Here is a 15,718-nt window from a genome sequence, read left to right on the forward strand (position 1 = left end):
AAATTTTAATTAAAATTTCCTCTTTATCTATCTTGTGGCCGACCCCTACCAATCTTCCAAATAAGGAAAGTTTTAAACACAAAATTAAAACTTCCTAATTTGTTTCCGGAAATTTTTAAAATAAAAATTTCTCTTTTAAAAATTCCCTTCATGGTTAGTTATAAAAGGAAACTTTTATAAATTAAAATTTCTCTATTAAAACATGTGGATGATTACAAAAAGGAAAGTTTTCTCCAAAATTAAAATCTTTCTTTTAACTACAAATAAGGAAAGATAACAAACCTTTCTCTTAATCTTTTGTAGAAACTATAAAAGGAAAATTTTAATTTTAAAACTCTCTTCTAAATCATGACTTCCACATAAGGAAAGATTTTAAAATTAAAATCCCTTTTATTTTTATTGTGGCCGGCCACCTACTTGGGCTCCAAGCTAGGACCGGCCACCTACTTGAACCCATCTCTCCTTGGTTTGGCAGACCCTAGCTTGGGCTCTAAGCTAGGCTTGGCCGGCCACCTTAAGGTGGGTAAGAAGTTGGGTTTAGGTGGGTATAAGACTTTATAAATAAGAGGCTACGACAGGGACTGAGAGGAGGAATTGATTTTGGTCTCCCGATGAACTTGAGCTTCCCGTGTTTGCCCCGAACACCCAACTCGAGTTCATCAATAATAACTCATACCAGTAAAGAGTTATTATTGAACTACCGCACCAATCTCATATTACTATATGAGCTCCTTTTTATCATGAGTGTGTTAATCTCCCTGTGTTTAAGATATCAAATTCCCATTAATTAAATGAGTTACTGATAACTCACTTAATTAATATCTAGCTCCAAGAGTAGTACCACTCAACCTTATCGTCATGTCGAACTAAGTCCACCTGCAGGGTTTACATGACAATCCTTATGAGCTCCTCTTGGGGACATCATCAACCTAGATTCCTAGGACACAATTTCCTTCTATAATCAACACCACATACTATAAATAATATTATTTCTCAACTTATCAGGCCTATTGATTTATCGAACTAAATCACACCCTTTGATAAATTAAAAAAATAAATACTAAATATATGCGCTTGTTATTATATCAAGATTAAGAGCACACACTTCCATAATAATAAAGGTCTTGTTCTTTTATGTAGTCAGTATAAAAAGAAACTACCTTAAATGGTCTTGCTCAATACACTCAGAGTGTACTAGTATAATTTTATAGTTAAGATAAACTAATACCAAATTACACTATGACTATTCCAATGGTTTGTTCCCATCCATCTTAGTTGTGAGCAACTATTTATAATTTATAAGGAACTGATAACATGATCTTCTGTATGTGACACCACACACCATGTTATCTACAATATAAATTAATTGAACAACTATACTTAGCATATAAATGTAGATATTTGACCAATGTGATTCTTTATTTCAAAATAAATGTTTACAAAAAACTAGGCTTTTAGTATACACTCTAATAGTCCTGTCGTGCTCCTACTCGTTTACTCATGGGTAGTGATAGCTGGAGTTGTGAACAACAGGGACCCCCGTCGCAGACGTAGCTAGTTACTACTATGCAACTGTCCCCTCGGCCACTCGAGAATAGTGGTAGCTAAAGTGATGTACAATTTGTCATTTATCTGGCCTTTCGACCATACTGGGGTCGTGGTTTAGAGAGGTGGGTGGGGTGACCATCCATGCATACACTTTTATTCTTATACTTGTTTATGCTGTTGTTGCTTACTTATGCTGATATACTTACAGATGTTGAGATATATACCTGTGTATGTGTAGACACTGGCATACTTATTGGTGATATATATATATATATATATATATATATACCTCACATGTTACCCATGTAGCTATGAGCAGTACTATAGAAGATCTGTGCTACTCCTGACCTTACTAGCTTAGGATATGGTTTCAGGTATGAATATTTATTATCATATCACTATAGTATCTGTTATTTTCACTAGGAGATTGTATACCTTTGTATCTCTAGTTTTTTATTATGTTTATGCACTATCTGTCTATTACCCGCTGAGTCTTAGTACTCACCAACCCGTAAATTGGTTTATTTCGCCAAGTAACACGTAAAGGATTTATGGAGTCACCTGGAGATCCTGTCCGCCAGTCCCATGTCACATCAAGCGACCTCATCGTTATTACTTCCATTTGCATTATTGGTTTTGTACTTGTATTTATATTATGTACCTTCTGTATGGTTTTCCGGACTTGTGGTGTCCTTTATTTTGGTTATGAACTTCTTGTGTCTAGTTGGGTCAACTCGCAGTTAGTTGTATTATTTTTATGTTTTGCTTATGTATTATGCTGTCTTCTTGTTCCAGCCGTGTGAGCTACTTACTATACAACTGCGTGGTTATGTTTTTTTTGTTCCAGCCATGTGAGTTATGTATATAACTGCGTGGTTGTGTTTTATATCCAGCCGTGTGAACTGTTGTTGGACTGTGAGTAGCCTTTGGCAATGTATACTGAATTGTCACTGCTACAGGGGAGGTGCTATCTGAATTTCGTCAGATAACCTTACTCTCGGAGCGTGACAATTTATTGGTCCATTATTGTCATTAGGATGATGCCAGAATCTAAGGCTGAATTATGAATGATGCCGAGAGCTATGGTTGAGACAGGGAAGACGTTGGGATCTAAGGTAGAGGTATAGATGATGTCGAAATATAATATCAAGACAGAGAGAATATCAGGATCTGAGAATGAAACAGGAAGAATGTTAGGATCTAAAGGTGGTGAGACGTAGATGATGCTAAGATTGACATATGGATGATATTGGGATTTGGGCCCAAGGCATGAATGATGCTGAGATATGAGGGTAAATGCATGAAGATTTGAGGTAGAGACAAAGAGAATATCGGGATCCGAGGTTGAGATGAGAAGAATGTCAATGAATGAGGTTAAATCTTAGTAGTTGTTTTGTCTCCATATAAATTTTAGTCCTCAAGATGAATGTGCTAACCGAGTTCAATCAAATCCGAGTGGATCGAATCTGATTCCATTTAACCACGTTCAACCCATTGTAATTTTGATGGATAGTTCACTACGATCATAAGACACGTGGAAACGGAAGGCTTCTGTCATTACTATGCTATGCAATGCAACGCTCGAATTACTCCTGGTACCTTCGTCTTGTACAGCTCTCCGTGGTCCATCACTTTTCGGGTTTATTAGATTGTACAAAATTTAGTGGGGGCGGATCCGCCACCTCTAGGTCAATGAATGGTAGCTGTTTTTTTTTGTTTTTTTTGTTTTTAAGCGACATGCATTAATTAATTGCCTCACAATCTTTATCTGTAGCCGTGAGTGGACTCCTGATTCATCAATTTAAGTGGGCAGCAATGACTCTCGCGCGCAGGCTACGATCCCGCGGTGGGTGAGATGGAGAGGCTCCGTCCAAGTCAAATTTATTCCAAAATGAAGGAGGGCAAAAACAAATTATCATTCGTGAAGTTGTTCCTAGCTAGCTGTTGCTCTTATTATTCTTCCGGAAAGCGATGGTTTCCCATAACTTTGATTCTTTGGTCTCAGCCTCTCTTCTTCTATACGGAGGTTGGCAGGCAACTCTCTGTGTATAAATTAGGCAGCGCACAGCTGAAGGAAGGAAGGAATACAATCGATCGAGCTGATCTAATTGTTATTCCGGCCGATAGATCGATCGACTGCTGCTTAATTCGTCAATTGGATTATTAAGCGATGGGCAGCCTGCAGGCGATGCGCAGGGCGAAGCGGGCTCAAGGCCCGGCCACCATCATGGCGGTCGGCACCGCCAACCCGCCCAACCTCTACGAGCAGACCTCCTACCCGGACTTCTATTTCCGCGTCACCAACTCCGACGACAAGCACGAGCTGAAGAACAAATTCCGTGTTATCTGTAATTGATTCTCACCCAACTTTTGGTTATTGGTCAGTTCAAATGAAATTAGGGAGTTAATTAATTATTATTGTTGTTTAATTTTTAACCCCCCCAAAAAAAAAAGGTGAGAAGACGAGGGTGAAAAGACGGTACTTGCACTTGACGGAGGAGATTCTGAAGCAGAGGCCCAAGCTCTGCTCCTACATGGAGCCGTCCTTCGACGACCGGCAGGACATCGTGGTGGACGAGATACCGAAGCTGGCGAAGGAGGCGGCGGAGAAGGCGATCAAGGAGTGGGGCCACCCCAAGTCGGAGATCACCCACTTAGTGTTCTGCTCCATCAGCGGTATCGACATGCCCGGCGCCGACTACCGCCTTGCCAAGCTCCTCGGCCTCCCCCTGTCAGTCAACCGCCTCATGCTCTACAGCCAGGCCTGCCACATGGGCGCGCAGATGCTGCGCATCGCCAAGGACCTCGCGGAGAACAACCGCGGCGCGCGCGTCCTCGCCGTCTCTTGCGAGATCACCGTGCTCAGCTTCCGCGGCCCCGACGCGGGCGACTTCGAGGCCTTGGCGTGCCAGGCGGGATTCGGCGATGGCGCAGCGGCTGTCGTCGTCGGGGCCGACCCCCTGCCTGGCGTCGAGAGGCCCATCTACGAGATTGCGGCGGCGATGCAGGAGACGGTGCCGGAGAGCGAGAGGGCGGTGGGGGGACACCTGAGGGAAATCGGCTGGACCTTCCACTTCTTCAACCAGCTGCCGAAGCTGATCGCGGAAAACATCCAGAGCAGCCTGGCGCGGGCGTTCAAGCCGCTGGGGATAACCGAGTGGAACGACGTGTTTTGGGTGGCGCACCCGGGGAACTGGGGCATCATGGACGCCATAGAGACCAAGCTGGGGCTGAAACAGGGGAAGCTCGCCACGGCACGCCACGTCTTCAGCGAGTACGGCAACATGCAGAGCGCCACCGTGTACTTCGTGATGGACGAGGTGAGGAAGCGGTCGGCGGCGGAGGGGCGGGCCACCACCGGCGAAGGCCTGGAGTGGGGAGTCCTGTTTGGGTTTGGCCCAGGACTCACCATAGAAACTGTCGTGCTACGCAGTCTACCAATACCGTAGTCGCGTACGTCTAACCAGCACTCGTGGGGCCCACTCGATAACTGAGACGGAAGCAGTTTATTTGTTGACTGTTTTTAGTTGCTTGCCTGCGTGCGCATGTACACTTTTATATTACGACGTTATTACCGTAAAATTGGCAATTGCCGGCCGATGTTTTCTTCTATCACAACTAAGTCAGCGTCACGACAACGAACACCTGTTGAACTTGAAGCCACATCGTCATTCGTCGCCAGCATTACGTGTTCTATATTTTAATATATATAAATATAAATGATTATATAATAAAAAATAAAATTTAATTATTATGGTTGATATTTATTTGATTCGCTGGATGATAATTTTATCTGAATTCAATTAAAAATTTGATATCTGATTAGATATAGAAGGACTATTTAATTTATGCGAACGGGGTGGGAAAATTTGGTAAATGTTGGCAGCCTGGTCAAATAGTTTATCAAATGGCCCCACCCAAATTTTCTCCGGATGTCGATACTCAACCTCTCTGACGTATACATCCGCCGATCAATTTACTGGCAAGTTGATTAGGTACACCCTTTTGTTCATAAAATATGTGTGCTGACCAGGGATTAGTGGTTGCGCATCATGCCTTTTGATCGTGACACGCACTTTCAGTACAATTACTCTGAAATGTGATTTCATTAGCAGTATTAATCTGCACATCCATCCGTGTGCGACTTCATCGACAACTCAGTGAACTTGGGAGGTTTGGAAATCAGGGATGTGCGACTCACTTTCAGATGTTCCGAGTTCACTCAATCGTCCATAGAATTGTGCACGGATAGTTGTGCAGGCTAACAACTACAATGAGTTTACTGTTGCGGATGAAATAAAGGTCAAGAGGTTAAGTATTGAAGCTCAGCTTTCCCGTTCTGACTTGGTCACAACTGAAGCTCAGCTTCCTCCTATTAATTAATATTGAAGCTTATCGTAATCTACCAACATCTATGATTGTGACTCTTTTTGAGATATATCGTAATCTACGAGTGGGATATGAGCCACTCGATCTATTGAACTAGACAAGGGCGGAGCCACTTATGGCCTATCCGGGCTATAGTCCAGGGGCCCAACGGTAACAATGAGAAGGAATGATTAAATATTCTATGGAAAAAAAATATATGAGAAAGAGAGGAAGGTAATCTGGATAAAAAAAGAGAGGAAATAGTCCGAAGACTTTTTTATCCGAGGCTACAAATTTTCTAACTCTTCCATCAGAACTAGTCATAGACAGGCTTCAGGTATGGAATTGGATCTTCTTGACATAGAAGGGGATCCTCATTTTATTACAATAATAATATTTCTCAGCCATGTCCAATCTGCAAAATTTTGAGAAGCACAAAGGTCTTGTACCAGTGTTAATTCTTCCTTGCATTCTCTAGTGTTGGAGAAAAGCCTGAAAAGTAAGTTGGTTTTCCTCATTAGAAAACCAAATGTCATGATAATTCACCAAGCAGAACAGTGACTTGGATTCTATTGGCAGCTCGCTTATTGCTTGGCCCATCTTTTGTTCTGATGAAGTAAACCACATAACTGTTTTTAACAACCTACTGATATATCAAATCTTTTTTTTTTCTTCTCAAATTAAAGCAGAATTCCATTCAGGTTCTATTCTTTTTCAGTGGAAATAACTGACATAGGTTAATAGCGTTATTCTATTCTATATTTAATCGCATTGAAGAAATGGGGAATCTAAACTTAAGTGGAAAAAACTGACATAGGTTCCTCTCCTACAATTGAGTGCTTGGAAGAATCTTATTACAAACTCGAGTTGAACGTACAATTTACAGGGCTCAAATTTGAGAATTCTAAGAAGAATGACCTCAAGGGGAATCAATATCATGTTTACATATCACAAGTTTATTAGTGGAGACAGTTATATTGGAGCACAATCTCTTGAAACAACCATAAAAAAAAACTCATTAATTATAGTATATTAACAAACCTAAGTTATACGCTAAGAGGAACATGATTCATGGTGCTCGCGACGTGAAAATGGATGTCTTGTTTAATTGCAAGTGGATGAAAGAATCACCACTAATATAGCGAATAGGGTGGGACACTCATTGTGTGAGTGTGGAAGTCAGGCGAATAGAGTGATATGATGGTCAAACTCCTAAGGAACGTGGCGGTCAAAGTCCCTAAGGGGGTAATTTGAACGATCTGGCCTCGAGCTACCCTGTAGAGAAGGATCAAAAAGACTAGCCTAAACTCTCAAAGAGAGGGAGGGAGTAAGCCGGGAGTCCCGATCAAACACTTGTAAAAAATACCAATCAGCCAACCTTGGGTAGGCTCCCTTGAAAAAACCCAAGCGAATGTTTACCTTGTAAGGCTCCGAGTGAACACTTGACCCGTGGATTCGATAAACTTGACTTTTCTCTTTAAGTCCGACCGGACTTCTAGGACGAGCAGAGGGGAACCACCAAATGGATTGAATCATTGATAGTCAGCCCAACCACACTGATACTTAGTCCCTCATAGCCAATCAGACCTTTTGGATGGGGAGGTCCAATCGGATAATAGAAAAGGATTAACATCACTAGAGTCCATCAATGCCTTAAAGCCCCGAAAGACCCGCCATTAAGGGATACTAACCAACAGCTCATCGACCCAATGACTCTTTTAACAAAAAAGGTAGATCTGCTACCTTAGCGGTCCCCCTAGTGCCGACCCCACGGATATGGAGAGAGGTTCATGCAGGTACATAGGCCATAGGCGCATGGCGGGGTAAACCCCAGGTCGTCAGTTCCTGAGAATCGACCCCTGGGCATTACGCCAGAGATACCATGCGCCCACCGTCTGCGCTTTTAACATCATGTGTAACCATTGTCAGAGAATCATTGGTGCATCCTATAGAATGGATACTTCCACCATCTATACGTAGAATTGGTCGGTACAATTGGGGAAGGATGACAAAATGTCAGTATGGTTGACCTTATTTTAATAACATGTCTCGTTATTCGTGCTAAGAAAAATAATACTATATATAAGGGGTCCCTTCTTCCCATGCAAGTAAGCTCTCTTATTGCTTTTTACTATTCCCCATCATTGTCATTTGATTATTGCTACTTGGCCCCCTCACTAACTTGAGCATCGGAGTAACTACACTGGGGACCCCATCCCAGCCCGTCTACTGATGTCTTCTTTCTCCTTTGATTTTCTATGACGTGGCAAGCCCACTCGTAGCTTGGAATTCCCCCTCGAGATCTTCTTACAGCTAGCAGACAAGCCATCTCATCAGTGGTTCGTCTTCACCGATTGCAGACAGGAAGAAATTTGGCACAGTGTGTGGTAACTATTGGTGCAGTTGGTACAAATGATCAAACTTAAATTTTGATTAATGACAAATGGATTAAAGTTAGATATGTTGTGATTTAACTTTTCTACAAAGTGTGCATGACTTTGACTAGTCTAACATCAGACTGAAATCTAACTTTTGGAGGACCTGATAGCTGATGTAGAAGTCTAGATAGGTCAGGCAGTGACCCCATATCTGGCTGAAAGTTCGCTGGGTCCGCGAGACTTGACAACTGGCCGAAGTCCATTTGGGCCCACAGACCTAAAATTGGCAAGAAGACCTGGTGGACCAAAGTATAGTCAAGCGATTATGCATGATAAGTAAGGCAAGTCATTGGAGGAGACACTACAAGAAAATTAGTCTATCATGACACACATAAATGTCCTTATAGCATATTTATGGTTGTAAGACCGATGCGGCCGGCTAGAAGGGGGGGTTGAATAGCCCTGAGTAAAACACAACCCTTTCTCGGACAATTAAGCTAACACTTGAAAAAGAATAGATTAAGCAGAAAATAAAGCATAAGAACGAGGCACCGGTTTTGACTTGGTTACAACCGGGGAGGTTGTTAATCCAAGGAAGATTGTTGCACTAAAAACTCCTTCAGGCGGAGAAGCCTCGTTTACAGCAGTGTAGGCACAAAAAGAAAGAAGCTAATCAAAGAAATGGAAGCACACAAGTGTTGTTTACAATTTCTGAACTGATTTAAAGCTTCTGGACCAAGGCTGTATTTATAGCCTTGGTCGGGCGCCTGAAAGGTTCCGGCGCCTGGGGATAAAATTTATCCCTCAACGTTCAGATCGAGATAATTCTCGATCTGGTCAACATTATCGCCCGGCGCCTGGGTTCCGGCGCCGGATGGGTCCGGCGCCCGGGCCCGGCGCCGGACTCAAAGTCAACATAGTTGACTTTTTCATCCGGACCCGCTTCTCTGGTTCAGCCCGCCGTCCGGTTCTCCTCCGGATCCGCTGCTTGGGTGATCTCGCCCGGAAAAGGGCTCACCCAACCCAACTTCCGGCCTTCTCGAGCGTGCTTCCTCCCGGCTCTCGCCCCTCGGAATTGCCGCGTGTTTCCTTCTCGTCCGCCAACATACTCATCCGCAGCTCTCTCCCCTGCCGACCTTCTCGCTAGCTGCCTCTTGCTCCCCGAGCAATCTTCCGCCCCGGCTTTCCCGGAACCACCGGGCGCTTCCTTCTCGTCCGCCGGTGTACTCTTCCGCGGCCTTGGACGCACAACGTGCCGTCCTTCTCGCTAGCTGCGTCTTCCACTCGAGTACCTGTGTTCCTAAGCTCCTGCACACTTAGACACAAGGTTAAATACACAGGACCTAACTTAACTTGTTGATCACACCAAAACAACCTTGGGGTTCCAACAATCTCCCCCTTTTTGGTGTGATCAACCCAAGTTAAGCTAGGGTTAAAACATACATAAAATTGAATTAAGTAAATTAACTTAAATTGCAATTTAAGTGCAAAAAGATAGAGAAAAAAAAATTAAATTCTATCTAACTCCCCCTAGACTTATACTTTCCCTTCTCCCCCTTTGATCACAAAAAAAATGGGGTTCCAAGAAAAATAATCTAAGGGTTAAAGACTTAGAAAATATAAAAAAATCTAAGTTTTTAAGAAATTTAGAAAATTTTCTAATTAATTAAAGCTGAGATTTCTAGTTTAAAAAAAAAAGTTCTTAACTTAGGAAAAAATAATTTTTGAGAATATAAAAATAACAAAATTCTAAGTAGGTAAATTGAAATAAAATGTTTTGAATAACCTTTTTCAAGCACTAATTAATTCTTGTATTAATGCTTCATTAGTAAGTTAATTAAACATTTATTTCAATATTTTGGCTTCCAGGTCGTGGCGAGGCACTAGGACTTCTTGGTTATTGGAGCAACAACCACTTCCTTAGACAAAGCCTCATAAAGAAATTCTTTATTTAATTTTCTCACTTAAAGCGCTAATTTTACTTTTAAAATTAATTTAAGCATGATTTAGGAACCCAATATAAGTTACAACCTACTGGATTAACTAAAAAGTTTTTAGGGACATATTTTCTAGAGATATTTTTAATTTGTCCCTGGTGATATCTATAATACCAATTCAAATTATTGAACCTTCTAAAATTGGTTTTAGATGAGCAAGCAGAGTTTTTCAAATTTTCTACTTGAAAAATTAAATTTTGAATTTCTAATTTTAATTTTTCATTTTCTAAATTTGATTTATCTAGCATTTCTAATATTGCTTTTAAATTTTTATTTTCATTTTCTAATTTGCAGCAATCTTTTGTTAAAATTTTAATGAATTTAAACATTTTATTAGGAGGAAGAGATCGTACCTCACTTACCTTGTCGATCTCGTTGTCGGTTTCTCCCCCTGAACTGCTGCTCTCTTCGGACGTGGCTCCCCCTTCATTGATGCTTTCGATGCTCATTTCGGAAGAGCTTGATTCGCAGTCGTCGTCTTGATGACTCGCCATTAACGCGAGCCCGGAGAACTCCTTGACTTCTGATTCCGACGACGTATCGTCCCACGTCGCTTTTAGGGCCTTGCGCTTTTGGATAGGCTTCTTACCCTTGTCCTTCCCTTTGTTCTTCAGTTTAGGGCAATTGTCCATAACGTGCCCTTCTTCATCGCAATGGTAGCAGCGGATGGTTCTTTTCTTTCTTCCCTGCGGATGGTTAGATTTCCTAGATTTACAAATATTTTTAAATCGTCTTACCATCATTACCATTTCCTCGTCGTCGAGAGAAGATTCCGACTCGTTCGTCTCTCAAGCTTTAAGGGCGACATTATTCTTGGGCTCCTTCGGACTGCACATCTTGACTCATGCACTTCAAAAGTTGAAAATAATTCGTCTAATGAAATTTTTCTAGATTTTTGAAATGTAAAAGGCATCTACTAGTGATGCCCATTTTGAGTTTCTAGGAAAGGAATTTAGGCATACCTTAGCGAATCTGTTACTTACCTCTTCTCCGAGATTCGTAAGTCCGGTGATGAGTTCCTGAATCCTCGAGTGTAGATGTGCAATTGTTTCACCTTCTTCAAATCGAGGTTTGTGAGTTTAAGTAAATCCCGTCTTGCAAGTTTGGCTTCGGATGTTCCTTCGTAACTCAAGGAATTTATCCCAAAGCTCCTTTGCCGAGTTGTAGGTACCGACTGATTGACTTCTTGTGTTGGAAGTACACTTAGCGGATGAAATTCGCTTTGCCACGTGGTCACCGCTCCTTCTTTGACCATTGATTTCTTGCTTTGCCCTCGGTGCTTCATAGCCAAATTCCATTGTTAGTAATAAATCATAACTGTTTCAAGAAATACCTCCATTCGCTTTTTCCAGCTAGCTAACTTCCTTCAATTTTGGTGCGTGGATGTTGGATCCGCCATCTTGTTGCTTCGCTCGCGGTTAGTCCTCCTCGCTCCGATACCACTTGTAAGACCGATGCGGCTGGAGGGGGTTGAATAGCCCCGAGTAAAACACAACCCTTTCTGACAATTAAGCTAACACTTGAAAAGAATAGATTAAGCGGAAAATAAAGCATAAGAACGAGGCACCGGTTTTGACTTGGTTACAACCGGGAGGTTGTTAATCCAAGGAAGATTGTTGCACTAAAAACTCCTTCAAGCGGAGAAGCCTCGTTACAGCAGTGTAGGCACAAAAGAAAGAAGCTAATCAAAGAAATGGAAGCACACAAGTGTTGTTTACAATTTCGAACTGATTTAAAGCTTCGGACCAAGATATAGTTTTGGTCCGGGCGCCTGAAAGGTTCCGGCGCCTGGGGATAAAATTTATCCCCAACGCTCAGATCGAGATAATTCTCGATCTGGTCAACATTATCGCTCCGGCGCCGGAAGGTTCCGGCGCGGATGGGTCCGGCGCCTGGCCCGGCGCCGACTCGAAAGTCAACATAGTTGACTTTTTCATCCGGACCCTCTTCTCCGGTTCAGCTCGGTCCGGTTCTCCTCCGGATCCGCTGCTTGGGTGATCTCTGTCCGGAAAAGGGCTCACCCAACCCAACTTCCGGTCTTCTCGAGCGTGCTTCCTCCCGGCTTCTCGTCTAATTGCCGCGTGTTTCCTTCTCGCCCGCCAACAGACTCATCCGCAGCTTCGCCCCTGCCGCCGACCTTCTCGCTAGCGCCTCTTGCTCCCCGAGCAATCTTCCGCCTCGGCTGTCCCTCGGAACCACCGCGCTTCCTTCTCGTCCGCCGGTGTACTTTCGCAGCACCTCGTCCCTCGGACGCACAGCGTGCCGTCCTTCTCGCTAGCTGCGTCTTCCACTCGAGTACCTGTGTTCCTAAGCTCCTGCACACTTAGACACAAGGTTAAATACACAGGACCTAACTTAACTTGTTGATCACACCAAAACAACCTTGGGGTTCCAACAATGGTGACATTAACATTTTGGTGACATCTACCAAAAGCACCCTATAAAGTGATGTCATCTTAGACCCTCCTCCATTTCCTGACATTTTATAATGTCGTTTGATCCGGTAGTAAGAAAGGGGGCCCCGCTATGGGAAGTCAACGCCACGTGGAAGCCATGGTGGTAGTCGTCCGCCCGGAGAGGGATGGGTCCGATCGGCTTGCCGACCGGACGATATACGGCTGATGGTTAAAGGTGCCCTGTCGAAAGCAAGGTTCCGGCGCTCAGGGGAAAAGGTCGTGGGCCGAACGGACCCCACGCTCGGCCAAAGCCATAAGGTAACACTGCTAATAGTCCCCATAAAGCATGTGATGGAGAATCTCCCTAAGTAAACCACCGCATATGTCCGGCCGGATGTTGAGGGAGCTGTCCGGCCGGACGCTAGATCTGTAGTAAAGGGGAAAAGGACAAGGGAGGTCTTTTTCTGACAGCAGGTATGTTTCACTTGTAGGCCATGCCCCAAATCTTGTGACAGGGGATTCTGCTGTCCCATCGAAGACATGCTTCGACTGTAGCGGTATGGTGTCAGGTAAGCTCTCTGACAAGTACATACCGAGGTATGAGTTGCTGACATGCCTGTACCTCGGTGAACGTGCATTAGTTCTCTCCTCGCTCTATATATAGAGCCTCTTACTTCGCCGCAGGTACGCAAAAAATCATCTCTAGAGCCACCTTTCGCATTATTTGCTTGCCTGACTTGAGCGTCGGAGGGTCGACGCCGGGAACCCTTCCCGGCCCGACTTCTGTGCAGGTTCGTCGAAGATTCGTGCGACCAGACGGAGGCCTACGTCCTCGACTAGGAGCGCGCCACGTGCCCAGCGTCCTTTGGTTCGGTGATTCAGACAGGATCAATTTGGCGCCGTCTGTGGGAACACTCCTGCATCCGACCGGAAACAATGGATGAGGCTGGACGACAACACACGGTGACGCTTTCGACGGAAGAACTCGACGCTCTGGTCGAGATAAGGGCCGCCAAACTTGTGGAGCAAAAACAGAAAGCCGCATCCGAGCGGCCGGAGCAGCAAGCAACATCAGCATCTGGTGGCCGAACGGAAGCACCACCTGCCACCGTCGCATTTCATCGGGCTCTGTTCCGCACCCCTGAAGCCTTACCAACTCACAGAGATAAGGGGTCTTCTTCGAAGGAGATGCCTCGACGAGACGACAGGAAGGGGAAAGCCCCCCGAGCGGACGCGTCGCCCGAGCGGATCAATCGCCAATTTTCAGAGGCCATTCTACGAGACCCTCTGCCCAAGCACTACACGCCCCCGACGATCGGCGAGTATAATGGGACAACCGACCCGGATGATCACCTGGGTAAGTTTGATAATACGGCAACCCTCTATCAATACACAGATGGAGTAAAGTGCCGAGTTTTTCTCACCACTCTCTCGGGATCGGCTCAACGGTGGTTCCGAAGGCTGCCGGACGGATCCATCACAAGCTTCAAGGACTTCCGAACGGCCTTCCTCCACCACTTTGCCAGCAGTCGGCGTTATCAAAAAACAAGCGTAAGTCTGTTCGCCATCAAGCAAGAGGCCCGGGAATCGCTTCGAGCTTACATCCAGCGATTCAACCAAGTGGCGATGGACATTCCAATGGCCACTTCGGAAACCATGATGAATGCCTTCACACAAGGCCTAGTGGATGGAGATTTCTTCCGATCGCTCATCCGAAAGCCGCCCCGGGATTACGATCACATGCTACATCGGGCTAACGAGTACATTAACGTGGAAGAAGCACAGGCGGCCAGGAAAAAAGAAACTCCCGCCGAGCGGCCTCCTCCAGCCGAGCGGAAACAGCACGCCGCTCATCAGCCGCCTAGAGGACCAAGGGCTGAAGCAATCCGATCTTCCCATGTCCGGTCCCATGTGCAGGAGGTAGCCGCCGCCCGGCCCAAACCGAAGAAGAGGTGGACCCCGATGTTCTGCTCCTTCCACCGGACGGATACGCACAACACCAGGGATTGTCGAAGTCTTCCCTTCGTGGCTCATCCTGTGCCACGGAGTGCTGGACGGCGATCTCCCTCAGTCGATCGGCGACAGAGAATTCAGGAAGCCGATCGGACTCGAGTTGATAGGCCACGGCAACAGACTCCTGATCGACATCGCTCTCCCAGGCGAGAGAATCGCCGAGCGTCCAGAGAACGGTCCCGACCATCCGCTCGGGAAGAGGAAAATAAAAGCAACACTTCCCGAGGCGAGATAAATGTCATCGCTGGCGGGCCGACTGGAGGAGACTCCAATCGAGCTAGAAAGGAGAGCGTTCGGCAGCTCCAAATCCATGCCGTCGGTTGCAGTAGAGAGCGAGCAAGCTGACCTGAAATCAGTTTCGGGCCCGGGGACTTGGAAGGAGTTGAAGTGCCTCACGACGACGCTTTGCTCGTCAATGCGGTAATAGCCAACTACACTATTCACCGCGTATTTGTTGACACAGGGAGCTCAGTCAACATCATATTCAAGAGGGCGTTCGATCAGCTGCAAATTGATCGAGCCGAGCTGCTACCTATGATGACTCTGCTCTACGGGTTCACGGGTAACAAAGTTCAGCCGGTCGGCCAGATCCGGCTGGCTACCTCGCTGGGAGAAGAGCCGCTCAGGAGGACGAGAACAACAAACTTCATGGTGGTTGACTCTCCCTCGTCCTACAACGTCATTTTGGGACGACCGGCACTCAGCGAATTCCGGGCGGTCGTCTCAACTTTTCATCAGAAGATCAAATTCCCCGTGGAGGACCATGTGGGAGAAGTACGAGGAGATCAGCTAGCAGCTCGGCGATATTACATCGAGATGGTCCGAGCAGAGGCCAATTTTGCTCGGAAAACGCCCCGGATCGAGGTAAATGCCATCACCGAAAAGCCACCCTCTTTAATTTATGAAGAAAAAGAGGAAGTGCAGATTCATCCGACCCGGTCGGAAGCCACGACTTTTGTTGCCTCTGATCTGGAGGAGAAGCAGAAGGAGGAGCTGATCCAATGCCTCCAACGAAATC

At 45.1% G+C, this 15,718-nt stretch overlaps 1 protein-coding gene across 1 annotated transcript; it reads left to right on the top strand.

Annotated features, from left to right (window-relative positions):
- Window positions 1-3,541: 3,541 nt before the first annotated feature.
- On the top strand, window positions 3,542-5,166 carry LOC121981917 (curcumin synthase 3-like). Its single transcript, XM_042534700.1, has 2 exons — window positions 3,542-3,896; window positions 4,003-5,166. Exons 1-2 carry the CDS (start codon window positions 3,719-3,721, stop codon window positions 4,995-4,997), a joined length of 1,173 nt encoding a protein of 390 aa, XP_042390634.1. The 5' UTR covers window positions 3,542-3,718; the 3' UTR covers window positions 4,998-5,166.
- The last annotated feature ends 10,552 nt before the right edge of the window (window positions 5,167-15,718 follow it).

This window comes from Zingiber officinale, chromosome 5A, assembly GCF_018446385.1.
Source record: "Zingiber officinale cultivar Zhangliang chromosome 5A, Zo_v1.1, whole genome shotgun sequence".
In the NCBI taxonomy this organism is placed as follows: Eukaryota; Viridiplantae; Streptophyta; class Magnoliopsida; order Zingiberales; family Zingiberaceae; genus Zingiber; species Zingiber officinale.

Coding starts and splice junctions, on each gene's coding strand:
- LOC121981917 (XM_042534700.1), top strand. CDS start 3,719: ATGGGCAGCCTGCAGGCGATGCGCAGGGCGAAGCGGGCTCAAGGCCCG. Junction 3,897..4,002: donor GAACAAATTCCGTGTTATCT/GTAATTGATTCT, acceptor CAAAAAAAAAAG/GTGAGAAGACGAGGGTGAAA.